Consider the following 27,996-nt stretch of genomic DNA (forward strand, 5'->3'; position numbering starts at 1 on the left):
TTTTTTTTTTTACGAATGGAAGCGTATATTATTCTGACCGATGAGCTTATACTGGCTAGTCATTTTTCTCGACCGAATAACCTTATTGGTGTCTGGGATAATGGGCATATCGCCAACGTCCAAGGGTTTGGGAAATTCCTTAAAGTAGGGATGTTTTAAAGCGTCAGCCGCGGAGATCCTATTTTTGGGATTAAAATGCAGCAACTGTTGTAGTAAGTCGAGTCCAGTGTCTGATAAGTACAGGCCTGAGAACTGGTTGGCAACATTGGGGAAATGGGAGCGTATTTTGGTGACGTTCATTTTGATTTTTTTTTTTTTAAAAAGTTCTTTATTTTTCGAAATAAAAGAGTATTCATAAAATTCGGGGTAGTCTTCCCTATCTGGTAGACCTAACAAGCTTAATATTTTTAAAATCTGGTCAATTTCGTTTTCCCCAATAAATAATGGTTTCTTAAGAATCATTTCAGCAAAAATGCAGCCAACACTCCATATGTCGATTTTATTTGTATAGCACCTTTCTCCTAATAGCAATTCTGGGGCTCTATACCATAACGTTACGACATTCTTTGTGATGTTGTGATTATTTATATGGCCAAATTTTCTCGCCATTCCAAAGTCGCAAATTTTTAGGACGCCTTTATTGCTATATAACAGATTGGTTGTTTTTAAATCTCTGTGCATGACCCAGTTGGTGTGCAGGTAATCAACACCGCTGAGTAGTTGCTTCAGTAGGCACTTCAGTTCCGAGATGGTAAAACTCGGGGTTTTGTTGTCCAAGAGCATTTTCAACTCATGCTCTACATATTCCATCACTAGGTAAATGTCATTTAGGTGTTTGCCTATCACTACTTCCTTTACTGATAAAATATTTTCATGGTACAATTGGAGCAGTATGTTTATTTCCCGAAGGGATGTGATTGCAAACCCTTCGTGGCGCATGCTGGAAAAGTGCTTCAGCTGTTTCAGCGCCACTATCTTCTTTGTCTTTTTGTTTTGTGCCCGGAACACTGCTCCGTACGTCCCTTCGCTTATTTTGTTCAATCGCCTGTAGTTCTTCACGCTCCTGCACCCGTTCAGCAGCCCCTGCGCTTTGATCGCCTCGCCGTCGCTGGGGGGGCCATCGCTTCGTTCCCCAGCACTTCGTTCCCCGGCACTTAGTTCCCCATCACTTCGACCCCCGTCACTTCGCCCTTCATCACTCCCTTGTATATCACTTCCAAATTCCTCGCTTTCGCACTCATCCCAGCCTTCTCCTTCGTCCTTCCCCCCCACGTTGTCCTTACATTGCTGAAGATGCCTCTCATGACTGCTCCCCCTTTTCATTCTCTCCCTCCTCCTTCCCCCCTCATCACTGCTACGCTTTTCGTGCAAGTTGGGTTCCCTTTCAGTTTTAAAACTTTTCACATTATTATTATTCCTGCTGCTTTCACCTTCTTCCTCCCCCTGGTTGGTTCCTTCCCTTATCCTTTTACCAGTACGATAACTATGATCGCTTGTTCTTTCCGGGGAGTGCTTCCTTTTATCGCTTGTCTTGGCAACGTGCTGCGACTCGCCAAAATAGCTATTTTCATCGGCTCGCCTATTATAGTAATGGTAACGTGATTTTTCAAACTGATCCTTTTTCTTTTCATTACGCTTGGCCATTTCGCTACTGTATCGCGTTTCCACTGGGTTGTCTTCTCCGTTTGGGGGTTCGTCCCCCCAGTAAAAGTGTCGATTGCCCTCCTGGTCACGGCGGTTATGGTCATGGCGGTTATGATCATGGCGATTATGATCATGGCGATTATGATCATGGCGATTATGATCATGGCGGTCATGCTCATGGCGGTCATGCCCATTATGCCAATCATCGCGGTTGTGCCGCCCGCTACCCCTACCACCGTGGTGGTGATATTTCCCCCCCTTTGGGGGTCCCCTGTCTCCCATTTTGCAGTATACTTAAGAAGGGCTCTAAAGATATGTTCGCCTTTTTCCCCTGCGTCGCGTAAAAACGGGGGCAACTCCTTCCACTTTGCATGCCTTTTACAAAACGGCGGTTTGTAATTATGAGAAACTTCCTGCGGTTGTGTCTTGGCGCAAGTGTAAAATTAGTTCTTTTTTTTTTTTTTTTTTTTTTTTTTTTTTTCCACTTGGCCTGCTATACTCGCTGCTGTGAGGTGCGTACATACAGTGTCTACTTCCGGCGGCCTAACGCTCGTATACTGTACATGTCCCTACGTACATACACATATGCGTAGAGGACGTCACAGATCTAATCACGCCTGTTTATCTACTCCGCGCACAGCTAGGGGTTGTAGGTGGGCCCCCCTATCAGGGAAGTTCCCTTACCATCCGCCGCACAAATTATTTTCAACACCTTTGCTGAAGTCGAATTTTTTTTTTTTTTTCCCCACGTCCTGAATTAGAAGTTCATTGTTGTTTACGTCATTTGATTGCAATTTGGGAGAAGGGGTTTTGGAACTTTGGTGATTTTTTTTTTTTTTTTATTCAAGCGAGTTTTACTCTTCCCGTGCTTATTAAAGCATACTATGATTGCAGTCATTTGTTTGTACGTGCCTGCGTTTTCGCGCAAACTACAGGTTGCCTTTCCATTTGGAATGGTCTCTTACCGTGCATATGCTTACCATTTATTTATTTCCTATTTATTGGTTACTTTTTTTTTTTTTTTTTTTTTTTTCCAAAGTGTGGGCTACAAAATTGGGGTTAATTTTTTTTTTGGGGGTGGGAGCCCTCTTCCATGCAGTGCAGTTATTGTGCTGGAAGGGGGGGGACATTCCGCTGGGTTAGGGGGGTTTCCCTTGGCCAATCGTTCCCAAGGCGGACTTGGCGAGGATGAAGGGAAGAGGGTCCTTTTTTCCTCGTGCGAAATTGTTGCATAGTGCTGACGATGGTGGTGACCGACAGGTGATGATTTTGTTTCTTTTTTTCTACCACCCCTCGATTGTTGCACATTTCGTCACGTCAACGAATGACCGAAAGGTTTTTTTTTCCCCCTTTTGTGAAAACACTGAGGAAGGTACATCGGCTGGAAAGAGCATTCTCTTACTCTTACATATTTTCTGATCGCACCTTCGTCCATGCGACTGGATTGGTGTGAAACGATAGGTGATTTGTATCCCTTGCAGAGAGTCCCACCTGTTCGTTTGTTCATCCTCCCCTCTCCATCCTGGTTGATTAACGCTCCAATATGTGATTCCCCATTCGGTTCACAAAAATGAAAGCCAACATGATGCGGTTTCTACACCCCACCAAGGGGGTAAGCAACGTTATATGTGTAGCACGAAGTTAACATGTTGGAGCAGCATGAGGGAAAAAAAAAAAAAAAAGTCATTAAATGATGCCAACATTTTGTGAAACGAATTTTGGCACACATATGGTTACTCATGTGTATGTGGAACATAACACCATAGGGGTTACCCCTCAAGGGGACTGCCCTTGTGTAAGGTCGACTTGGATCAAAACATACCACTCCTACGGGGTTGCTGGAGAAACAAATACTCCTGATTATTAAGCGAAAAAGGTGCGCTGTGGAAAAAAGTCGAACGGCTTAAGGGCGTTTCCTTCGTGTCCACATAACGAGTTGTGGTCATTCCCCCTCGATGTCTTAATGGCATCCACGTTTTTAGGTGGACACTCGTGGGGTGAAATTCTGGAGGGACGTAGCAAAGGCACAAGCGTTTCACGCATGTGATGTCGTGTAAGATAAGCGCAAGGCGGAGAAAGGTTTTTTTTTTTCCCCCCCGCGCGCAAAAGGGGGCATTCTCGCGAAAAAAAGAAGCAATTTTTTTTTTTTTGTGTCCAAAAATGGATCTTCCGTTGGGTAAGCTTCAGCGCTGCAGCGTCTAACGTTAAGACTGCTTCTGGGTACCTCCACTGATAGTGTTTTCTTTTTTTTCTCTTTTTTTTTGTAAGTTCGGCTGGGCATTTTTCCATTTTTGAAGGCCTCACGCCAGGGTAAGGAGAGACACGAACATAACGCGTCTTCTCCCCCCAAAAAAGCGAAATGACTGATGCCACTCGGGGGTCTCTCCAGGATGGTTAAACGAAAATTCCCCTTTTTTTTTGCTTAATCATTAGTTGATTAACCCTCCTCCGCTGTGACCCCTTTGCCGTAGAGAAAAGGATGAAAGCCCCAGCGTTCAAACCTTTATGCGATGTTATTCGGGTCAAAAAAAGGGAAGATGCAGCTACAGCTACGGGGAGCGAACTATACAAGGCTTTTTTAAATGCCGGGAAGAAGAACGAGGAGGAACTGCGAAACAAAAGTGTAAAAATAGTGATTTACGAGCATGTGAAATATGGAGAGGAGAAGCGGCTGGGCAGCAGCAGTTCGGGGAGCGATTCGGGGAGCGGTTCGGGGAGCGGTTCGGGGAGCGGTTCAGATTGCCGCTCTCATTGCCGCCCCGATTCCGGTCATGGTTGTGCCCCCCCACAGGGGGAAAACAAAATCGATAAGAAAGGAAGAAAAAAAAAGGAGACCCAAGGGGAAGAACATGGAGAGACAACCAAAAGGGAGTCAACAAATGATTACCAGGTTGGAAATGGAAAGGAAAGGGGAGCCAAGGATAGAGGCAACCCCAGAGGAACCGCAAAGGTGACAGCAAAGGTGGCAGCAAAGGTGGCAGCAAAGGTGGCAGCAAAGGTGGCAGCAAAGGTGACAGCAAAGGTGACAGCGCAAGGGAAGGACAAAACAAATCGAGAGGGAGAACCAACTACAGGCGGGGTGGAAGCAAAAAGGGGTGCTCCAAATGGGGAAAAGCAAAATGGGAAAGAGACAGAATATGCTGAGAAGAAGGAAGATACACACATGTTGGGGGAAGAAAAGAATCAGCGAGGTGGGAAAAACGAAGAAGGAGCAGCCAACCAAGGGGAAGAAGGCACACCAAATGGAAATACCACCTTGACTCTCCACACCAAACAAAAAAGAGATGTGGTGAAAGAAAGAAAATCAACAAAAGTAATCGGGACAGTAAAAATACTATACAATTTTTATGTAAATTTATTTGATAAGCTAAAGGAAGACGTGGAGAATCTTCAAACTGGAGCTACGAATAACAACGTTGATCTGTTTCGAGATGTAAATCTTTACGCAAATTGCATTTCTATGTTTGATATTATTAACCTTTGTGAGGATTTGAAAATAATAAAAAATTTTCTGAACTCGAAAAAGGAGTGTGAGCTGATATGGATACTCACGGTGAATTACCTGGATAGGGTTGACATCAACCTTTTTGAGAGGTACAAGCATAAGATTGACGTGACGTATGGGAAGGACGTGTCGGGGATGGTGAAAACGTTGGAGGAGAGATCAACCGAGGGGATACACACATCAGGTGAGGCTGTCCTACTGGGAGTAGCCAAACAAGAAAAAGAAAGCGGAAAGATGAAGAACAACAAAAGCGGACCGAACACGGAAGAAGCAAGCGAAAAAAAAAAGGAAAAGACCCAAAAGGGGGACATTGCCTCAATTGGGGGAGAGGAGGAAGAAGCCAATGTAGGAGTTGATGCATCAGAAAGAACGGGGAATCCCCCACGCGCAGGACAAGAAATACTCAACTTAAAGGAATATATATATGCAAAGTGTCATGAAAAAAAAAATGCTATCATGTTCAGAAGGGTAAATTTTTTTGTGTTCCTGTACGTACTGATATATATAATAAAAACAAGTTCGCGGAAAATCAAATCGCTCTCAGATGACATAAAAAAAGTGAGAAGCTTCTTCTTCTTTCTCAATTTGTATGAAAAAAAAAAAACAGTCGAAACGTTGAAGAATATATACAAGGATAAGTACTTAACTTTTTTCCAAAATTTTAAAAACAGGAAGGAAATTGAAGAATACAGAAGGAGGAAGATTTTTTGCCATAAATTTTCTTTTTACAATGTTAATAAAATTTTAAATCAAAAAGGTGATGACTTGGTCAGGCTGAAGGAGGCGTGCACACGGGGGGGGAAGAAGCAACATGCGGAAGGGAAGCAAACCGGGGGGGGGCACCCACTTGGGGAGGAGAAGCAAACCGGGGGGGACCACCCACTTGGGGAGGAGAAGCAATCCGGGGGGGACCACCCACTTGGGGAGGAGAAGCAACCCGGGGAGTGTAACACAGAGGTGGGCAGCTACGACCTGACCAATTTCGTAGACACAGCCGAACTAGACAGCGACTTCAACTCTACAAGCAACCCGCACGACGAAAGCAAAAGGGGATCCCCCCCCCTTCTCAGCCCATACCTACTCGATTATATATTTAAAAATTACTGCTATAAAAAGAAGCATTGGAAAATAAAAGAAAATACGTTAATCAACTTCGGAGTCGTTAGAAAGGAAGAAAACAAAAAATACAAAATGGAGATTTATAACCACACAAAGTTTAACATATCTGTGGACGTCCTTATCGATGGGGACCTCCCCATCCTCGCCATTTTTAAGGACAAATTATTTTGCGTCAGCTCCAAGTATTGTATATATCTCCAAATTGACTCCAGCAAAGAGGGCGAGTGGTTCGGGTTCGTCAACATCGCATTGAGGTACAAGAACTCCACTAAGGGCGATGACGCGGTGCGGATCCCTGTCTACGTCCATGTCTGTCCGTAGTTGGGGCATACAGTCAGGGTTCACCGGTTAGGGTTCACCGGTTAGGTGTACTGTGCGCTGTATGGCATGCGCTGTAGGCCGTGCGCCGTGTGTTAACTTTCATTTCATGCTTTACTTTACCTTTTTATATATTTTATTATTATTTTTTTTTTTTCCGCGAGAGGGTCGGGGAAAGCCCCGCGCGCGGTATGGCTTACTCAGGGGGAGTATCGTCTCCGCGCTGCACACTCGCGCAGAGAAGCGTGGATGCACATTTCGCGCACCGATACGGCTTTCTCCCCCGAGAGAGGAGACCATAGTTCGATCCATCCTCTCGCATCGCCAGGCCTCTATTATTTTTTTTTTTTTCTACCCCCTCTTATGTGCACACATACAAACATGAAGCGCTTCGCGCGAATGCAATATCGTTTGCAAAGAAGGAATAAAAAGGGGTGGAAAAGGAAAAATGAGATAAACCTGCGCAATGAAAGATAGCGTCTAGTTTGGTTCCTCCTCTGAAGAGCGCATATAGGGGGAGAGGACCCCTCCCACGCTATGGCTCGGTGATGTCGCTACGGATGTGAGTTTTGCGAAACGGTTAATTGTGCATGTTATTCGATCCGCTAACAGGGTGTGTTATTCGATCCGCTAACAGGATGTGTTATTCGATCCGCTAACAGGGTATGTTATTATATACGATAACAGGGTATGTTATTATATACGATAACAGGGTGTGTTGTTCGACCCCCTAGCTGGGTATATTGCTCGACCCGTTACCCGCTTGTGCTGTCCAACACCACTCCCCTCGCGCCGCCAACCCCAAGTGACGACGATGCCGGGGGAAGCGCAAAACAAGTTCGACCTGGTGGATGTGAAACCCAAATTTCTTGAGTTCCATTACGAGTGCACAGACAGCGTGGAGACCTTCCTTGAAAACAAAAAAAAAGTAATAAAAAGGGAGCGATTGAAAATAAAAAACATATGCACAAAAACGCAGAATGTTACAATATGCGAATCAGATTCAAAGTGTCTTAAAATTAAAGGATTAAAAAAAACAAAGTTGGCTCCTGGGACGAGTGCACAAATTTTTATTGAGTTCTCTTTCGCTGACGTGAATTTTAAAACCAGCAAGCTTGGAAAGAAGGACCACATCTTGGATGTAGTTAATAGCCTGGAGTCCACCTCGTACGTAACTATACAGAGTGAATATACAACGATCAGCATTCCGATCTACATAAAGAAGAGCATCCCTGTGTTTGCCTACGATGATATCATAAATTTTGGAGTTTGCAACGTCAATCGGACGTACCAGTTTGCGCTCAGGGTGAAGAATGTGGGTACAAGGAGGGGCGTGTTTGAGCTCTCCCTGGATGATTATCCAGGGGGGAGTGCGAAGGAGTGCACAGATGATGAACAGGTGGAGTGTGTGCAGAGAAGGAAAAACTCAGACAAACGTCACCTCTGCAACTGCCGCGATGAAGACATGCTGGTTCGGATTGACCAGCCTTCCCTTGACCTGGACGTCAGCGAAACGAAGACCATCAATATCACCGTCAGCAGTAAAGCGCAGGGGAAAATGCACAAGGAGTGTAAAGTCATTTCGAATCAACATAGCTACTTCGTGGAGAAGCAGAAAAATATCACCCTCCTGGCTATTTTTACCAACAGTCATACCTCCTTCCTGTTCGAAAATGAAAAAACGAATCTCGTGAATCTTCATTGCTTGTACTATGGCAGTAGGAAAAAGTATCAGGGGAAAATAAAGAATGAAAATAACTACGGCATATTTTGCATCCCCCGGGTGGATGCCGTTAATGTGTTTTACTCCAAGGAGGACCTTCAATCGTATGCGGTAGGCAAAGGGCTGGACCTGGACCGGATATGCCGCGGTAAACACCACGCGGGTGTGCCGCGTTAGAGGACTAACCCCCTACACACGTGCACAAACAGCATGCTAATGACGTGTAGTAATGGAACGTGCTTTTCTCCACGCCAATCTCAAACCGTTGGACGCGCCTCACCCATTGGTGCTTCCCCCATTGCTGCCCTCCCCATTTGGCACGCTATCCACCCCCCCCTCGCATCGCAGATGTATACATTGAGGAGGAAGAACACCTAAGCGAAGGAGAAAAAAAGGAAAAGGAAAAACTGTTCGCCATAACGAAGAAGAAGCTAAAGGGAGAGGAACACATAGGCGTTACTTTCTGCAGGGCGGAAGGATACCCAATTGAAAGGCTATCCTATCAAGAGGTCACATTTGAGATTGAGTCCAAGCGTGACGCCGGCCTTTTGCACAGACTCAACAGGGACACAGCCTACCTGCTCAACTTCCCTGTCGTGGTGGAGTTGTCTCTGCGGGTGGGGCGGTCGCGCCACGAAACCAGCCAGGTAGGCAGCTCAACGAAGCGGGTAGACAGCTCAACAAAACGGGTAGATAACTCAACAAAACGGGTAGACAACTCAACGAAACGGGTAGACAGCTCCACCAACCAGATTCACAGCTCCACAGAACGGGCGCACCTCTCACCCCCTGAGGGCGCTCACACGTTCGACGAGGAGGTTAAGCTCTTCGCGGTCTTCTGCCTCACCTTCCCCTGCGTCCTCCCCAGCACCTACCTTCTAAACTATGACAACATAGCCCCCAACGAGGGAAAAACACTCATCCTAGAGCTAAAAAACAAAAATAAATTTCTAAAAGTTAACTATACCCTTTCCAAGATCCCCTACTTGACATTGAGCAAAAAGGAGGGAGTAATCTCCCCACAGGGAAAAGAAGTCCTATCGTTAAAACTCCAATGTGACAGCGTTAAAACGATAGACGAATATATGTACCTATATTTTTGCAATAATTTATATTTCATCGTTCTTCTTGTGAGGGGGAACATCACTTGTACGAACGCATTACGGAAGGGATCGTCCTCCATTCTGCTTGACCCGAAAGGGAACTCATTTAAGAGGAACCCCCCACATGGTAATAACATCAAACAGAACCATGACCAAGTATATGAACAAATACTGAGCAATCTAGAACTAGAAAAAGTGGACAGAAATTTTTACCAACTTGATGGAACGCTAGACAAATATAAGTACAACGAGAAATTTATAAACTTTTTAAAGAAAAATAAAAAAAAATACAACGATGTTTTGAAGCTCATGTATGAGGAGAGGAAGAAGGGGGAGGAGTCAGCCCGGAGTGGGACCCAGAGTGGGATGCAAAGTGGGACCCAGAGTGGAGGCTCCCCTGAGACACGTGAGCACATGATGAAGGGGACAGACAGACTCTCCAAAATTGTCAAAGATAAATTTATATACATGAATGATCCCCCAGTGGAGCGAATCAGCAACACGTGCATCCAGAAGGGGGTCTACGAACGAGAGAGAAAGAAATACATCAAAATGAAGACACAAAATTTGAAAATAAAAAATGGGGAAGATGCACAAGGAGGGAATGAACAACCCTATTTGCTCCAGTTTGACATGCTAGACGAAGAAGAACTGAAGAATGTCCAATTCGTAAGGAACATCCAATTTGGGTATGTCTTACTCGGAACAGATTACAGCAAAAAGTTTGTCGTCTTTAACCGAAATAAACACTGCAACGTAAAAGTGGTCCTCACTCATAGTGATAACGTCACGACTGACGGGGAAAACCTTTTAGTAGTTGAGAGGGACTCTCACAAAATGGGCAATGTCAAGCTGAATATAAAACGGCTTTCGGGAGAGAAAGAACCTCATCAGGATGGTAAAAGCTACGACCATATTTGTGTTAACGATGGTGACATTAAAAGTCAAACTGGAGTTTCTACTTCCTTTTTTCAGAGCGACAATTTTTTAAGCGCTGGAGGTATTTCCACCCTCGAGGGAGACACACTCACAGCTCCATGTGCAGACTCATACAACGATTTCTTCCTCCTCAAAAATTTTGAAGAGAAAATATCCCTACTAATTAATGACTCGCATGAGAGCGCGGTGACTCTCGGGGCTACTCTCGTCTTTCTAAATGTCCTCGTCAACCCGCGTACTCTCTACTTTCACTTCCGCGATGAGGACGTCGAGATGCTTTGTGAGCGCCAGCTGGTTTTGTATAACCCCTTCAACGTCCCTCTGCGCGTGGGGATGGTCTGCAACCGGGAGCTCGTTGTGTTGGACCGGGAGATCTCGGTAAGCGTGGTCAGGGGTCGCATCGTAGCGGTGCATCTCTGGGCAGCGCTTTTAGCTGCCCCTTCGTAGCTGCCTCTTCTCAACCGCCTCTTCTCAACCGCCGCTTCTCAACAACACTGAGTGGTCTCATGTGGACCCCCCATTCATGCCCACTTTAGGTACCACCCAATTCGCACAAAATAGTCCCCGTCAATTTTGTCGCCACGGAAAGTGCCACCAGCGTGGCTGAGACCATTCGGCTCTACTTGGATGGGAGCAGGCTCTACAAAAGGTGCGTTTCCGTGTGGGAGGTTAGCTTCCCCCCATATGAGAAGCCTCCCAGATGAGAAGCCCCCCAGATGAGCTGCTTCCCAGATGAGCTACCCCCCAGATATACGCCATTTCGAAACTTCCACCGCCCCCCCCCTACTGCGCAGCTTAAAGTGCAAATGGATCGCCAACAAGTGCTCCTACAGAGTGACCCCTGCCGAGCTAAACTTTGAAAACGTTCTCCTAAACCAAAATTATGTGAAGGATTTTTTTCTAATCAACACGGGTAGGTGCCCCTGGACTGAGTTAATCTCTGCTGGCATGTCTTCTCTCCCCGTGCAAGCTGCGAGGTGTAGCTACGCGTGAAGTGTCTACTCGAAATTGCTTCTCCGGAGATGTGTGGAGACGCATGCTCGTTACGGATGGAGCTTTCTTTGGTCACACCCGATCAGCCATTTTTTTGTCCGGCTGGGTCTCATCGTCGCTGATGTTTGCTCATGCCTGCTGGTGCCTGCTCATGCCTGCTGATACCTGCTGATACCTGCTGATACCTGCTGATACCTGCTGATACCTGCTGATACCTGCTGATACCTGCTGACACCTGCTGACACCTGCTGATACCTGCTGGTGCCCACACCTCCCCCCTCCCCTGCAGGAGACTCCACTGTGGTGTTCCAATGCAGCTACAAACCGGATTGTGTGAGTTTACTCTCCAAGTATAACTATGTGAAGAAGAATGAGAAAATCAAAATTTCTGTCCTCCTCAATTTAAGGGAAGCCAAAAAAATAAAGGACAAAATTGTTCTGGCCGTTAGGGGGGCGCCTCAGTTGCTTCTCCCCCTGAGTGCCAAGGTGAGCGCACTGCGACTTCGTATATGTGCAGATGTGAAGATGTGAAGAAGCACACCTGCCTGCGTGTGACGGAGCTAAACTGCCTTCCCAATTCATCACTTCATTCCCATGCTGTCACTTCCGCAGGGCACCCCCTCCAACGTACTCATCAGCGACGGGCTTCACATCCGACAAAGAACAGGAGAGCTCAAGTGCTACGAAGTGAAAATACTGAACAGAGGACCATGTGATGAAACCATCCTCTTAGACACATCATCTGTTGACTTCCTAAACATCCAAATGGGAGAAAAAAAGGAAAGGAAAAGGACCTTCTCTGAGTGTATCGGCAAAGAATACAAAGATGCGAGTATAAAAGAAGATGTCGTAACGGTGGAGAGGACTTACAACGATGAATACGATGACCTCCTGACAGATGAATGTGCAAAGTATCATAACAACAATTTTTTGAAGCTGCACAATTTGGTATCAGCCTTCTACCAAAATAAAGGGCAAATCCTTTTTAAAGAAAAAAGAGAAATAAAAAACATGTACAGAGTTGTGGTGCCATCCAAATGCTTCCTCCCTTTGTGTATTCAATGCTACTCCTCTAGGACCATGAGGAAAGCAATTACCTTTCAGAGTTTACTCAATCGTAATAAAGTTGCATACGAAAAATCGGAAGAATTAATAAAAGTAGACATTGAAGAAGGGCACTTGGAGGTATCTCCCCCTTTTCTCCACTTCACTGATTTGCTTCCTCACCAGGCTGACGAAGCTTACATATCATATTTTTCGAGAGAGAGGACGAAAAGGTTGACAATCAGAAATGTGTTCAGTCAACCTGTGCAGTGGGCAATCCGCTTGGATGAGGAGAAGCGCAGGGAACTCTACATGGTTCGACATGCGCACAGGGGGGGGGCGAAAATTGATGAACGGAAGGGAGAAGCGGGGAAGTCGAAGAGAGTGGGAAGCGTCATAGGGGGGACCGCCAAACCGGGAGGCGCAGTCAAATCGCACGAATCGGATGGACCCACCGAGGAGCGCCAATACCAAGTGCACCCCAGCAGGGACCGAGGCATTCTACAACCAAACGAAGAGACGACGGTGGATATAAAGCTAAGCGGCTTCAAACTGTGCGGAAGGTATGTGGACGTGCTAGACATCTCTTCCTGCCTCTTGGGTTCCCACAGTGCGGGAAGCAAGGTCGGCGGCATGGTTGGCGGCAAGGACGACGGCAAGGGCGACGGCAAGGACAGCCACAGTGACAACCACAACTACAGCCACAATGACAACCGCAACGACAGAGAAGCGGCACCAGCGCAAAAGCAAGAAACAGAACATGAGATCCATTTCTCCCTCTACATGCTCATACGTTGCGACATACCGAAGCTTCAGTTCGACGTAACCTACATAAACATAGTCCACAACAAATTAAACGATTATTGTTCCTTCCCCTTCGACATATACAGCCATGGGTACAACTACGTTAGGGTTCATTCCCATTTCAAGAATCTGCACCCAGAATGCTTTTCCATCTCCTTCGACTTCATCGATGGAAATGAAATAACCGAACAGGTGAAGAAGCTGCGCATGTCGTTAAAGTGCAAATCGTCCAGGTGTTTGAAGTTCAAGTCGCAGATCGTCTTTAGCGTGATGGACCATCACCAGTACACCATTCCGCTGTTCGTGAGCATCGACGAGGGAGTCGACTTCCTGCTGGGGAAGGCGGCCAGGGAAGAGGCAGGCGAAGGGATCGGCCAAGAGGTCGGCCAAGAGACCAGCGAAGAGACCCGCCAACAGACCCGCCAACAGACCAGCGAAGAGATCCACGAACCGCTGGACGATATGGCGGACGACCTCCCCCCTGAAAGCAGCCCCAAAGGAGACTCCAAGGGTACCCGCCCTGGAGGGAACCACAGCGAAGGCATAATCATAGAGAGAAGTCTACACCAGCATATGAACACAGCAGGCATCCAATTTGATAAACAAAACGAACTTCTCTCCTTTTTTTGCAAAAATGTGGAGGAAATAAAAAGGGGAAGTACTAACGGAGATATATACAAAGGACTCAAAATTAGTAAAATCAGAAACGTCTACTACAATAAGGAGGAAGAAGGGGTGTACCCACTGAGAGAAATTATTGGAGATTACCTTTTCGTTTTTGTCCAAAAAATTTTGTTACAAAAAAGTTACTTCCCCCAGGTGATTGAAAGCACAAACGATTTGTTTCTCTTTTTTGTGGACCTTCTATTCGACCTCTTTTCTTCTATTTATCCAAACAGAACTCTTCATAACATTATTTTCGAACTCAAGAAGCATCGAACTGTTGAGGTGAAGGACATGGAGCGACAAGACTTTCTGGATGAAAAGTTTACGAAAAATGTGAAGGCCCTTTGGGAGTGCTTGAAGGAGGTAGGCCCATTAGCCACTCCTTCGTTTGGCGGCCCAGTAGTCCGTTCCTCCGTTCGGCGGCCCATCATTCCGTTCCTCCATTCGGCGGCCCATTAGTCCGCCCTCCCCCACATGGCTCACTCCTTTGCATGCCTACTTTATCACCCCACTTCGACAGGAACGCATCCCAGTGGATCACATCATTTACGAAAATTTGTTGCCAGCGGATCTGTACCTTCCTCACATTTTGGACAAAGTACCGGACTACTTCCATGTTGAAGAAAAGGACGAGGAGGAGGAGTACTATGGCGAGAACACAGGGCACCTATCCATGCAAGACTTCGAATCATTTTTGCTAAATGGAAATAAAAAGGTATTCTACTTTGAACAAATTTTTAAAACACATGTAAGACTATTCAGTTACTCCTGGATCACTATCTTCCTCGAGATATTAAACAGAAATTTTTTTGGCGGAATCAACATCAGCTCGTTGATCAACCAGCGTGGGATTAAACTGTACAGCATAGAAAACAAGCTGAACGAAAATATAAAAATGTGTAAAATTAGCTACCTTGTAATTCTAGATACACAAGACATGGAGCTAAACAAGCATGTCTCATTTTTAAGTGACAAGAAGGGCAGATCCAGGAGAAAGGACGCCAGGAGTTTGACAAGCCTGCAGATTAATAGCGCTGGTACTGCTACACTAAATGTGGCGGGGCCATCTCTGAATACTCGTAGTGGTAATCTCACTTATAGAGATAACAGCACCTCCCAGAGAAGCGAAAAATATGCTCATAATTATGTGAAGAAAAGGACTACCAAGGATAAAACTTGCTACGAAATGAACTACTTCAATTTTTACGAAAATAATTTCATCGACTTGAAAAAAATTGTCAACAAAATTAGTAGTTTTTGCTGCCCCTCGGGGGTAGAAGTAGAAGAGCAACCAAATGGGACGCAAGAAACGGTGCAGGGGAATAACGAACTGGAGAGCGCCAAAGGGGATACAACCATGGGGGGGAATATCCCAAGGGGGGGGAAAAAGAACACACCTTTTAAGAAAGAATCGACCAAGGAGGTCGCCAAAGGGGTCGCCAAAGGGGGCGTCAAAGAAGCCACAAAAGAGATCGCCAAAGAGACCGCCAAAGAGATCGCCAAAGAGACCGCCAAAGAGACCGCCAAAGAGACCGCCAAAGAGACCGCCAAAGAGACCGCCAAAGACGAGCCCAGCGGAATTCTCCTCTTCAAAAGCGCAGAGTGCATCCTTTTCGAGTGGCTCTATTTTCACTACAACAATGTGTATCACGCGAAGGTGGAGGATAAGCGGTACGTGTTTAAGGAGGCCCGTGGGGGAAGTGACGATGAGTTGTCCTATACGAAGGGAGACCCGAATGAAGCGCGCAGAAGAGGTAGCCCCTGTGGAAGCCCCAGTTGCGTCCCAAGTGACTCCCACCGTGGTAGCGCTTCGGGGGAGCTGGGCCCAAGTCAGGTGCAGAAAATCCCCAAGTTGAGCAAAATAAACTTCCAGGTAGAAATAAAAAGGAAGAAAAAGGAGGTCGAAAAAAAGAAAAAAGCAAAAAGCATCCACGAATTGAAGGACCTAGTGATGATCCTCTACACCATCATTTCGCACATCCCCTATTACCTATTCTTTAAAAACAAAATTAAAGTGAAATGCAAATCAAGAAGGGACTACAACCATAATATAGACATTCTACTTATAATGCTCAGCGAAATGAAGTTGAGTAGTCTAATCAGTAGAGTGGTGCTCCTGCAGTTTAACTACATCCATATATATCTGTTTTTGGCATCCCTGTATTTTATCCTACCGAGTTATTTACCCAGCTACTACTTAGTCCTGGACGACTTCTCCGCGTACAAGGTTGACTTGAGCTTGATAAATGACGAGGTGGTGAACAGCCGGAAGAAAGGAAAAAGTCAGCCAATGGGTAAGGGGCAGCAACCAACTAAGGGGGAGCAGCCAACCAAGGGGAAGCAACCAACCAAGGGGAAGCAGCCAATCATGGGGCAGCAGCCAACCAAGGGGAAGCAGCCAATCATGGGGCAGCAGCCGACAAAGGGTCCACTACCTCCCCAAAACAAGACCAACGCACACACCGATGGGGAGAACGAAAAAACGGGTTGCGGAGACGGTCAAACCGTGGCGGACGAACGGGTCATAACTGTGTACAACTTAAATAGCCACAAATGTAAATATGAGGTATTTCTCATTGGCTGCAATAAGTACCAAATCGATAGAAACTGCATGAGCATTGACCCCCTGAAGTCGGAGCAAATAAAATTGAAAATAGACAAGGGGTATGACGAAAAGGTGTTGAGGCACAGCTACCATACTAGCATTAAGCTTTCATATTTGAAGAAAAGAAGACACAAAGGGGACATGTGTGACGGCGAAAAACTACACTTTGAGGACAGTTACTCCGTTTCGTCCTGCTCCTCGGAAGAGTGCCAGTGCCCCTCCGACGGGGCCGACAAAGTGGACGCGGGGACTGACGAAGAGAGTCGGGTCAACCCAGGGGAAAATTACGCCATCCTGGTGCTGCGGGCGGAAAGGTAAGTTTTTTTTTTTTGCACGTTACAGCTAAAAAATTGGCAAAAAAAAAAAAAAAAAAAAAAAAAAACTCCATTTTAGCTAGCTGCTACTAAGCGCTTCCAATTTTTGTGTCCATTTTGCTGGACCGCTTGTCTACCTAACTGGACGTAACACACACACTATCACCGTGCCTCTATTTTTACTTCCCTCCCCCCCTTCCGTAGCAATCACCTGCAGGACGAAAAGGACAGCGAGAAATACATCTGCATCAAACTGGTAGAAAGGGGCGAAAAGGGGAAGATCGAATTGACGCCCCCAGGAGCAAACATAAGGGGGAAGCAAAATGAAGGAAATAATGTAAACGCTAATGTACACAATGGAGGAACGAGGAGCGAGGTTAACAAAATGCGTACGGCCAATTCATCTCAGTTAAATATTATGCTAAATGATAGCGAAATAAAGTGTTTTAATTTGAGGGGAAAAGTGTACGAAAGGAAGGCTATGGAATTGAATTTGTTCAATAACACGGGGAAAGAGGTCGAGGTGAATTCGAATCTGTACCATTTGTACGTGAAAGATTTGAAGAAAGAGGAGAAAAGAAAGGAAAATTTCGAAGCAGAGGTAGTGAATAGGTGGGGCGGTGACCATATGGGGGGACATAACCAATGCGCTGTGTGTGCCTTAGTTAATACCAACTTGAGAAGCCACTTGAGAAGCCACTTGGGAAGCCACTTGAGCGGAACGCCGACTCACTTTAGCTGCTTCCATTTAGTCGAAAAAAGCCGCTTCAGTTGCCTCCAAAATGAAAAAAAAAAAATACAAGTGCAATTTTGCCCGTTTGCAGAAGGGACTTATTTCTGCTTCCTTCTATTTAATGTGAATGACAAAAAGACCAACTATGTCGTGTCGGCATGCAAAGTCAACTGCTCCTTTAACATAAATAACGTAAAGGAGGAAGAGATCATAAAGATGAGCTCCAAAACTTTCAGCTTCTCGTACCATTTAAAAGTCTGTCCTGTAAATAGGGAGTTCCTCAAGTGTGTAAAATTCATCCTTTGTAATTTGAACAGTCTGGAGGAAAAGCATTTTTTGTCTTACTTAAGAGATTACCTAGAGGATATACATAAGGGGAGGGACCATTTTTTTCTCATGTGTGATAATGAAGAGAAGCTGATCATCGAAAAAGGCTTTGCAACGTTTGGCCCACTTGATTACGATAAGTACGTAGAAAAAATCGCATATTCTGAAGGAGTAGACATAGAGCAGTTATACGAACTGGTGAAGAAAGAGGTCAATTATGTGTGCACTTTGCGGATAGCAGAACAAAGTAACGGTGTGTTCGAATATAAGTGTGCTCTCGTAAGACAGAGGAATATCCCACAAGGTAGGAGTCAGTTATCCTCCTATGAACAGATCCGAAAGTTACACATAAAGGAGCAGAAGGAGATATGTGACCCTTTCTACAAAGTGTACAAAATTATCGCAAGTGTGAATGATGCGAACAGTACTCAATCGTTATCCATTACGTTTAAAACGAGCGCATTTCTGATGGCTAAAAAAGCCATTCCTCTGTATAACTACACCAATGGAGTGGTAACATACAGGCGAGTGTACTCAGATGTAGTGGATGAGAATAATAAGATAGTACGTTACAACATTTTCAGCTGCCCAGAATACATAGAAATAGGAAAAGACGTTGAATCGGTTAACTTTGAAGTGAGCTGTTACTCCATCATCGGGTTGACATGCTCCTGCTGCATCACTCTCTACAACGTGAAGAATGAAGAGGAACAGATAAAGATAAACGTACAGGCAAATGTTATGAAGCCCTATCCGAAAGATACCATCCATTTGAAGCTACTAAATAGAATGAGAAAAACAGCACAGATAGAGATTTACAACGAGCTTAATTCTCACTGCGAGTTTAAGGTTTACTCAGATTTGTCAATCCTGTTTGGTGTAAAGAAAATCGAAATGCTGCCAAGACAGAGGAAGGCATACACGTTCTTCATCACAAGTGCACACATAGGAGAATACATGGGGTGTATCATCTTCAAGTTTCACAAGCTGCTTCGTTCAGGTGGTGGAGAAGAAAAAACGAGTGATGCCTTCTTCCCCTTTGCGAACTATTTCTTCTGGTATAAACTGAACATAACCGTTGAGTTGAATAAACCATTGAAGATTTTATTTTTGGAAACGAATGTAGGAGAGGAAGTAAATAAGGAAATTGTTTTAAAAAATAATGGCAACGAGAATGAGGACTATTTTTTGCTCGCCTACATGAATGAGTACATTGAGAGGAGACAGGTCCAGGTGCCCAAGAATGACATTTACGTGTATAACATTAAGTACGCTCCGAAGATTCCCAACTATTTTAATGGGGGCGCCAGCGGGGGAAGCGCCCCCGGAAGTGCTCCCGGAAGTACCGCTGAGCATGCCCTTGGAAGTCCCCCTGAACGTGCCCTTGGAAGTCCCCCTGAGGAGGGGAGTGCTGCTGGCGGGGAGAAGGATCCAACCGTGCAGAGGGACCTCCAAAACTTTTACTTCCCCCAGAACGGCGACTCCGATTGGTGTGGCGCGCCCGGGGGGGAAATCCCCAGGTGTTATGGGGATGCGGAAAAAAAGAGGGGGGACGAACCTGACCATGGGGGAAAAGGTGCACCGGAGGGGTCCCCCAGGGAAGAGGCCTATTCTGGAAAGCGCTCACCGGAGGGTTCCCCCAACCAAGGCGCTGCTCTAAAGCAGAAACATAAGCCTTTTCCCCCAAACGAGAAAAAAATATTCGAAGATTTGATCACCTACTGCAAGAAGTACATTAAAGTGGACATTTCGTATAGGCCACAAAACATAGGGTTCTTTTTTATCTACAACAAAAATGAAGGAATCAATTACTACATCTTGATTTTGCTCTCCAGAATGAGGACCGAATTGAAGGTGGAAAACTTCTCCACCTGTTTGTCCAAGTCCTGCTTCCTACATCTGCACTTCAAGTTTAATGAACAGGACAAGCGATATGTCCATCTGATGCAAAGGATGGGGGAAGACCCCTGTTCTGGTAATTATCATTATGAAATTGGGGAAGGGGTGAAATACCCCCAGGGGGGAAGAAATGCTTTATTGGAAGGGAATTTCCAACGAGGCGCTGCACACACGTGTCGCGCGTACCAAGCATACGATGACCATGCTTCTGCCGCTTCTGCTGCTTCTGCTGCTTCTGCTCCTGCTGCTGCTCGTGATGAATGGGGGGGGGAGGCGGAGAGGAGAAATGCAAACAACCATGCGGATGCCCCCATTTATAAGGGCAACCACCCTTGCAGTGGGGATGCAGCGGACCAGGTGAATCACGAACTTAAGTGCATTTACCTAAGCAATAGAAAAAATTTCTACATTGTGAACCATAAAGACGTAAATAGGGTTGTTCTAAAGTACAGACCGACGGTGAGTATGTCCCAAGAATGCTATGCCATCATTAGGAGCAGTCTTCACGGGGACTTCCTCTACCGGATACATGGAACATACAAAGTGAGGAGAAAAATAAAAGAAAAGATGGTCTTATACAACTCGTGCTGTTTGTATAATTTTAATGTAAATCTTTTTAACCCCTTCAACTGCAAAGTGAGAGTAAAATGTAGATTTAAGGAGAGAGGCACAAACCAGTTATGCAACAACAGAGATGGTACGGAGGGAACGAAAGAGAAAGACATAGATGATGGACAGTATATCACCTCGTTGCAAAAGGAGCAAGTTCTACTAAACAATGAAAGGAATTACTTAAAGATATTAAATAAAGAAAATTTTAAAATAAAAATGAGGAGGCATTTTACCATTATGATGACATACTTTTCCAAAGAGGCTTATTCTAGGAGGACGGTGCTTATAGTGATGAAGCCATTTCGCAGGGATGAGATTCATGGGGACGTTCCTCCGATGATTACTTACGAATACGATTTTGTGTTTAACAATTTGTTGAGGAGTGGTAGGATCCGGGATGAGGTGCGGTGCATCCCCCTTGTGGGTGAGAGCAACAACGCGGGAGGAAGGGGGAACCGAGGTGAGAAGCAGCGATCCCTAGAGTGCGAAGACCTAGGGGTAAGCACATCATGCTGTTGGAATTCGGGTGTGGATGAACCGGGGACTGGTAGCCGCGCGGGTGGAAATTTCACCACGAGGCGTTCCGAGGAGGGATGTACGGAAGCTATCCCGTCCGAAGGGGGCCATGCGGAAGTTATCCCATCCGAAGGGGGCCATGCGGAAGTTAACCCGTTCGAAGGGGGCCATGCGGAAGCTATCCCGTCCGAAGCGAGCGATGGGGAAGAAGCCCACCCATCCGAACAATCTGAATCGAACCACACCTCACGCAGTCCCTCTGCATCCAGCGAACGAAGTCATTTCACGCTGAACGCAAGCGAATTTGGCACAGCGGACGTGCTGGACGGGGAGCTCAAATTGGAAGACGCCAATACAAGCGAATTTGAGAAGCACCACACCTGCTTTAGTCCCCCCGGCGATAAGGCGCTATGGTGTCCTAATGACTACGGCGTAGAACACGACGTAACGCGCGATCGGGTTCTCCCCTGTGCAGAGGATAATAACGAGGTGGTGCAATACGACGGGAAGATATTTATCGAAAGTATGTGCAGAACGAAGACGTGTGTAGAGGTGCACATAGATAAGGCCAAGATGCGGGCAGGGGTAACTTCCCCCCAGGGGGTGGACCAACTGGAGAGGAAGGAGCAGGATGGGAAGGAGCAGGATAGGAAGGAGCAGGATAGGAAGGAGCAGCAGATGAAGAAGCAGGAGAGGGAGGAGCAGGAGATGAAGAAGCAGGAGATGAAGAAGCAGGAGGGGCAAAATAATGCGCTTCACAGGAATGTGCAAAGGGGAAAGTATAACTATAAAATATTTTTACTAAACGTAAAAAATATACGTAAGAGTGTGGACAGCGTTGGGGATAACAGTGGACGTGGCGGCGGCGGCTGCGGAGGGACAGTCGGGATGGACGTAAAAATGAACACGCTCCTTTTCGATGTGAATGAGGGACTGCTAAATGATTACCTGTACGTCCACATTGTGGAGGACACGGACGCGCGCCTCGTGCTGAATTTGGAGCTGCTGGCCTTTCTGCCCTTCCACTGCAGCTTTGACGTTTTGGTAAGCAGGGCGGAAGGAGAGGGAGCAGCCCACGAAGGAGAGGGAGCAGCGGGGGAAGCCTACAAAGTAGCCGAGGAATCCCGCGGGGGAGAGACCCGCTGCAGACGCACCACCCTGGACCAGAATCACATAAGCGTAGAAATATTCAACTGCATGAACGTGTCGAGACAATACCTAAACATCAACGTTGATGAGCATTTATGTGGAGAAACAAAGCTCAACATTTTTTATAATCACACAAGGGACTCCTACTTCGATGCATATGTGGTTAGGCACAACCAGCTGAACAGTAGCAGCTGTTTGTCAAACGAAATTTTAAATTTTGAAGTGAAGCCTAAATGTGGGATTTTAAAGCACGGGAGTTACAACAAGTTTTTCATTACAAGGACGAACAAGAATGGGGTCTTATCATTTAACAACTCGTTTTTGCTTTTAATTAAAACGGAGCGGAGTGTCTTTTCGTACATGGTCTTTTCTCACTACAGGGCGGCCCCCAGCGATGCACTCGCGACGGTAGGGGCGTAGCGGCGGATATGCTTCCTTCTCCCCGTGCTGTCCTCGAGTGTGCCCACACCGGTGGGCATAGCGTGCACATATGGACGCTGCTCAGGCTGGCGACTCAACGGTTCCTAATTGCCCATTCCTTCCCCTCAGGAGGAGCATAATAAGATAAAGGAGATCCTCAACGAGAACAAGAAGAAGTTCAGCGTCCTCTTCAGTTCGTTCAAGAAGGTAGGGAGGGTTACGCGGCTGCACAGACCGGCTGTACAGACCGGCAGTGCGGACTGGCGGTGCGGATTGGCGGTACGGACTAGCGGTGCGCAGGGGGAAGGCGCTTTCACATGTCGCACGCGTAAAAACGGCACACATAAAATACGCTCTCCAAACAACCACGCAGGAAAAGAAAGAAAGTACTATCTTCAACAAGAAGAACCAGATAATCATTGAAGACATTTCCAAGTCGACAAATGAAATCAGAAATGGATAAACGGTGTGTGTAGATTTAATAACGCGTGTCTCCTTGTGGATATGCTCACTGCATGAGGGGGACTGTCCCCGCTGTGTGCCTCCACGAAGGTGAGCCTTTTTTTTTTGTATGCCCACGTTGCACATTGCAGTGTTTATTCATTCATTTAATTATTTATTTATTCATTTATTTATTTTTTCCTCACTGGAGATGTGCACAACTTCGACAAGGGCGTTAAACAAAGTTGTCGCTTTTGTGTTCAGTTAGGGGAGGGGGAAAGGCGCGGGAATTTCGCCGCGTAAAAATGCTCAAAGAAATGGGGGTGCAAAAAAAAGGCACTTTAAAAAGGGAGAAAAACGACATCGGGCCGCATGCGTGACGTAAAAAAAAAAGGGGGAATATATAGACGTTCACGGATGGGCTGCTCTTCCTTTCATGTTTTATAAAATGGCACAAAAAAAAAAAAAAAAAAAAAAAATGTATATATGTTTTTATGGCAATGGAAAGGGGTAAAAACAAGGTGCAGTGATAAAACGAAGGGCCTACACTTGTGAGACAATTTCCCCGTGAAGTACATTAAAAAAAAAAAAAGGGAGAGGGAGACCCATTTTGGGGTGGAATAAAACTTCACAAACTGAATGCATGCAAATGTGCTGCACGCGATGTGACCTCACACTTGTCTACTTCAACATGGGGAGGAGGGGGTTGGTTGTCTCTTTGGCTTGTCATAAATTTTTTTTTTCTTGGCGGCGACAATGCAGACCTTTTTCGTCAACTGGATACGCCACCTCATCCTCTTGGCCGTGCATAGCGTACCGCAGGCATGTACCTCCGTATGTACATCTCAAAATGAACTTCCCAAAATGAACATCTCAAAATGAACATCTCAACGTGGACACCACATCGGTCCGCTTTGTCATTCCTCAATTAGGCACCTTAATTTGAACAGGCGGCATGTGCATACATATATTATGGGTGTACTTGCCTGAGTGGGCACTGCTTGGCACTTTCGGTGCCATCCGTGGGTAAAAGGGTCAATTTGCGCCGAAGGGGTCCGAGCCGCTTTTCAAGTCGTGGTGGTCGTCGCCGCGGTTTGGGTTGCCATCCCCTCGGTCGAACAGGTAGCTGTTCGCGTGGTTCGCGTGGTTCGAGAAGGGGTCGGCTTCGGGATGGCCATCTTGGCGGTGGTCCCCAAGGTGACTGCCCCCCCCGTGGTGTCCCCCCTCCTGCTCTTCGTAACCCCCCTTGTAGCTCCCCAGGCCATACTCCCCCTGCTTGCCGAAGCTATCATCCAACCTGTTCATATCTTCTGCATGCGGGTCGTGGTTTCCAAAGGTGCAATTGGATGATAAATCATAGTTGGAGTTCCTGTCGTGGTACTCGTCCTCATATTTTATGTAATCATTTTTATGTTCATCGAAAAGGATATCGATGACATTGGAATAGTTGTTAAAGCAGTTTTCGTTTCCATCGTGGTTGTTAGATCTGGGTTCACGCTGGTCACCCTGCATAGTTGTGCCATTGCTACTGCCACCATTGCTGCGGTTAAGGTTTCCCTGCTGATCCTCCTCGTCCTCCTCATCCTCCTCATCGTAGTGGTAATTTCGATTCAAGCACCGATCGGAGTTTCCACTAGCGTCACCACTAATGAGATTTTCCCGATTGGTCCCCGTTGTCCCCCCGACGTTGTTCATGTGGTGGTGAGTCATGGAGTTGTCCGTCTGATTGCACAGGTCATTGGAGATGATTTCACCGTGGTCAGCTTCCTCTGCTCGTTTTTCATCACCATAATTCACATCGTTAAAGTATAAGGAGTAGTGATTTAATTCCTCTATGATGATGTCATTCCATCCAGAAACGGTAACAAGGAAGTTGGAAAGCCACTTTATTTCCAACGACTTGTTACTCAGAATTTGACAAATATGAAGTAAATGAGCCTTATACCCACAATCAATTAAACTCTCAATTTTTTTTTTCCTTTTTTTATTTTTAATATTTCTACATCGTCTAACAGCATCGAAGTAACGTAGACATTTCGGCAAAAAAGTAGTCAATGCTAATATGTAGTAGAGAAGATAGTCATTTTCCTTAAATATAATGGTCTGCATTAAATCACAAACAGAAATGTGTAACAAATTATTCCATTTGTATTTAAAAAAGATATCAATTGAAATGTCAAAAAAACCTTCATCGATAATTTCTGCTAAAATATTTTTGGATTTTGTTTTTATAAGTGTTTTAATTAATTGGATAATTTCCAAAGTGGTAAATCCCAACATATTTTTGCTTTTATTTTTATTTATATTTTTTATATATAATCTCATAATGTCCTTTATATAGCTAAAAAAGCATATATCTATAAAGGTGCCATTTTCAAGATACTGTACCCATTTATTCAGGGGGATATTTATATCTCCTTCCTTTTCACTCTCGAAAATTTGAAAGCTTTGTTCTTCCTTGGGACTTTCGTTGGGATGTTTATATGTACAACTGTTCGATTCGATTCCAAAAATATCTTCTTTTATTTTCTTCTTTTCATTACTTTGTGTGTGACTGAGTGTGTTTCTTCCATTGGCGATACCTCCTGCTGCTGCTCCTCCTGCTGCCGCTCCTGCTGCTCCTCCTGCTGCCGCTCCTGCTGCTCCTCCTGCTGCTGCTCCTGCTGCTCCTCCTGCTGCTGCTCCTCCCTCTGCATCCTCCTTCACGTGCACCCGGTTGCTAGCGATTCGCTTCATTCTATTTAGGACATCTTCAAATTTTATTTTTTTCAGATGACCATAATTTTCGTCATCCGACGAATCAGATGAGGATGCATCCGATCCGTAGGAGAAGCAATTATCATTGTCACTGTTTCGTTCGTTCTTTGTCTCCTTCGAGTATTTTACTACTCCGTTATTTCTGTTATCCAAGCTGTGGGTACCACTGCTATACGTGTGCATATTGGACAGTTGTGTGTGGTCGTTCCTCTGGTTGCCTCCTATTAGAAAGTCGGGTTCCCCCCCCTCCTGGCTGCCGTCCCCACATGAGTAGTAATACGAAACTGCGTGCTGTTGCGCGAGTAGCGATTCGGCCGTTTGTGCACCTTCACCACTTTGTGCCCCTTCACCACTTTGTGCCCCTTCACCACTTTGTGCTTCCTCACCAATTTGTGCTTCTTCACCATTTTGCCCTTTTCGAGCGTCTCCCTCGCCATTCTCACCATTCTGGCTCACTCCTAATAGCTCCCACGAAGAGCTTCTACCACTGCCACTGTGCATGTCTACTTCGCCACCCATCATCCTGTTTTCCTCTCCCGTTTGAAGACCCCCCCCATGTGGGTGCTTCCCCTCTGAGTGTAATTCAAACTGCATACTGAAGGGAGAGTTTCCTCCCTCTGGTTCAAACTCCGCCTTGCTTAGCTCCTCCGTCACACCATGCAGCATGTTATGCTTGTTCTCTCGGTCGTTTTCTCCCTGTGGGGTTACTCCAACTGTTTGCATTTCCTCCTTAATCTTTTTGTTCACATGGTTTGGCTGATTAACTGGGTAAAAGTTAGGACAAAATTCACCACCTGAGTTTGTGCTCACATTTGTTACCACCTTTCCTGTCCCCCTGCCTGTCAGCTTACCTTCCTTCTCCCTCTCCAGCTCGCTCTTCTCAATTTCTCTCTTTTCCTCCTCCGCAAGATTATCTGAATCTTGAGGCGTCTCCTCGTGTGAATAATTCCTGGGTGGGGTCGCAAACCCAGCGGGAATACCCACAGAGGGTCCACTAAGTCCATACTGGTCATACACATTACAAGAACCACTCATGAGTATTTCATCCGACTCACGCACCTGGTTAGCACAACTAGCATGAGCCTTGGATGAGTTATAAAGGGCCTCTTCATCAATGACCTTATTTGATTTCCTTTTTTTTTTCTTCTTCCTAGTGTATTTACATTCTTCCATCTGTTTAAGTTGCTTATTTTTTTGATCCTGTTCCTTAGTGTACAAATCGAGGCATTCATAAAAATCGATAGTGTTGTAAGACTTACCCAACACAGTGTAGTGCAGTAGATCTGATATTATCGTAATAGCAGCAGAGATGGTATAGGGACAATCTGAAAAAACGCATTTTATTAAGTAAGAAAAAGAAAGCTGAGATGATAAATCAATCAAAAAATAATTAAAATAATAAATTTCTGATTTTCTAACAAAAATATCCCTAATCAGACATGTGATGTTATCCTCCCGATCACAAATAATAAATTTTTCGTTTGAAAAATTCCCATTCAAATTACTCAAAATAAAATAAATAATGTCCTTATTATCGAATATACAGAGATATGGCATTTTAACAAATAGTAGGACTTTAAATAGTTCAGTTATATTTCTTGAGTTAAAGGAAGCCTTTTAAATAGAGTTCCTTTTTTCTTTTTAAAAAATTTACCACTTCTGTTGTATTTTTATTATAAATCGTTATGGCACATCTGCTAAAGTAACCTGATAAGACTTCATTTAATTGGTTTTTCTTGAGGACAAAACTCCAGAAAAGCTTCATTAGCTTGTCATTGTAGACAAGCGAATCTGTTATTAGTTTATTCTCTGCATTTATTATTTGGTGACATTTGTAGGGGAACTTGTATGATTTGTCATAGTTACTTTTTTCTTCTGATTCCTCTGTGATGTACTTGATTATTTTTTTTAGATTTTCCTCTTTCGATACGAAGTTCACTAGCTCGTAGTTCTCCGCTTTTATCTCCTGGATCAGTCCCTCGTAGCTCAGCAGACCCTCCAGGTCGTTCTCCTCCAAGTGTTTGCTCACGTCTAGCGGCAGGCACTCGCTCTTCAGCTTCCAGTACAGCCCGTTCTCCATCGTGCGAGGGGGCGGTGAAGTGGGGAAGCAAAGCGATGGTGAGGGGAAGATAAACCTGGTGAGAGAACCCCCCTCGCAGTTACCCCGCCAACTGCGTCAGATATAACTACCTCACGCAAGCACACACGTGTAACTTCACTTAGTGGATAAAAAAAAAAAAAAAAACACTATGTAGGGATTCACCCCTGTTCAGAAGAAACAATCCTGTTTACATTCCTCCGGGCAATTTATCCACAGATACAGATTCACCGTTCCGTTAACACATACGGCTCTGCTGCGTGATAA

At 45.4% G+C, this 27,996-nt stretch overlaps 4 protein-coding genes across 4 annotated transcripts; 2 read left to right on the forward strand and 2 right to left on the reverse strand.

Annotated features, from left to right (window-relative positions):
- Positions 1-9: 9 nt before the first annotated feature.
- PCYB_053210 (cdc2-related protein kinase 1) lies at positions 10-1,926 on the reverse strand (the record flags this gene model as incomplete). The annotated part of the gene is made up of 1 exon (XM_004221202.1): positions 10-1,926. The coding sequence occupies one exon, from the start codon at positions 1,924-1,926 to the stop codon at positions 10-12; it is 1,917 nt and encodes a 638-aa protein (XP_004221250.1).
- A 1,878-nt stretch (positions 1,927-3,804) lies between these two features.
- PCYB_053220 (hypothetical protein) lies at positions 3,805-6,589 on the forward strand (the record flags this gene model as incomplete). The annotated part of the gene is made up of 3 exons (XM_004221203.1): positions 3,805-3,820; positions 3,913-3,954; positions 5,046-6,589. The coding sequence occupies 3 exons, from the start codon at positions 3,805-3,807 to the stop codon at positions 6,587-6,589; spliced, it is 1,602 nt and encodes a 533-aa protein (XP_004221251.1).
- An 811-nt stretch (positions 6,590-7,400) lies between these two features.
- On the forward strand, positions 7,401-22,433 carry PCYB_053230 (hypothetical protein; the record flags this gene model as incomplete). Its single annotated transcript, XM_004221204.1, has 9 exons — positions 7,401-8,457; positions 8,658-10,729; positions 10,888-11,000; positions 11,146-11,264; positions 11,634-11,788; positions 11,957-12,529; positions 12,575-14,221; positions 14,379-16,777; positions 16,982-22,433. The coding sequence occupies 9 exons, from the start codon at positions 7,401-7,403 to the stop codon at positions 22,431-22,433; spliced, it is 13,587 nt and encodes a 4,528-aa protein (XP_004221252.1).
- A 1,476-nt stretch (positions 22,434-23,909) lies between these two features.
- Positions 23,910-27,711, reverse strand: PCYB_053240 (hypothetical protein; the record flags this gene model as incomplete). Its single annotated transcript, XM_004221205.1, has 2 exons — positions 23,910-26,993; positions 27,286-27,711. The coding sequence occupies 2 exons, from the start codon at positions 27,709-27,711 to the stop codon at positions 23,910-23,912; spliced, it is 3,510 nt and encodes a 1,169-aa protein (XP_004221253.1).
- Positions 27,712-27,996: the final 285 nt, after the last annotated feature.

The sequence above is a fragment of the Plasmodium cynomolgi genome, chromosome 5 (assembly GCF_000321355.1).
Source record: "Plasmodium cynomolgi strain B DNA, chromosome 5, whole genome shotgun sequence".
In the NCBI taxonomy this organism is placed as follows: Eukaryota; Apicomplexa; class Aconoidasida; order Haemosporida; family Plasmodiidae; genus Plasmodium; species Plasmodium cynomolgi.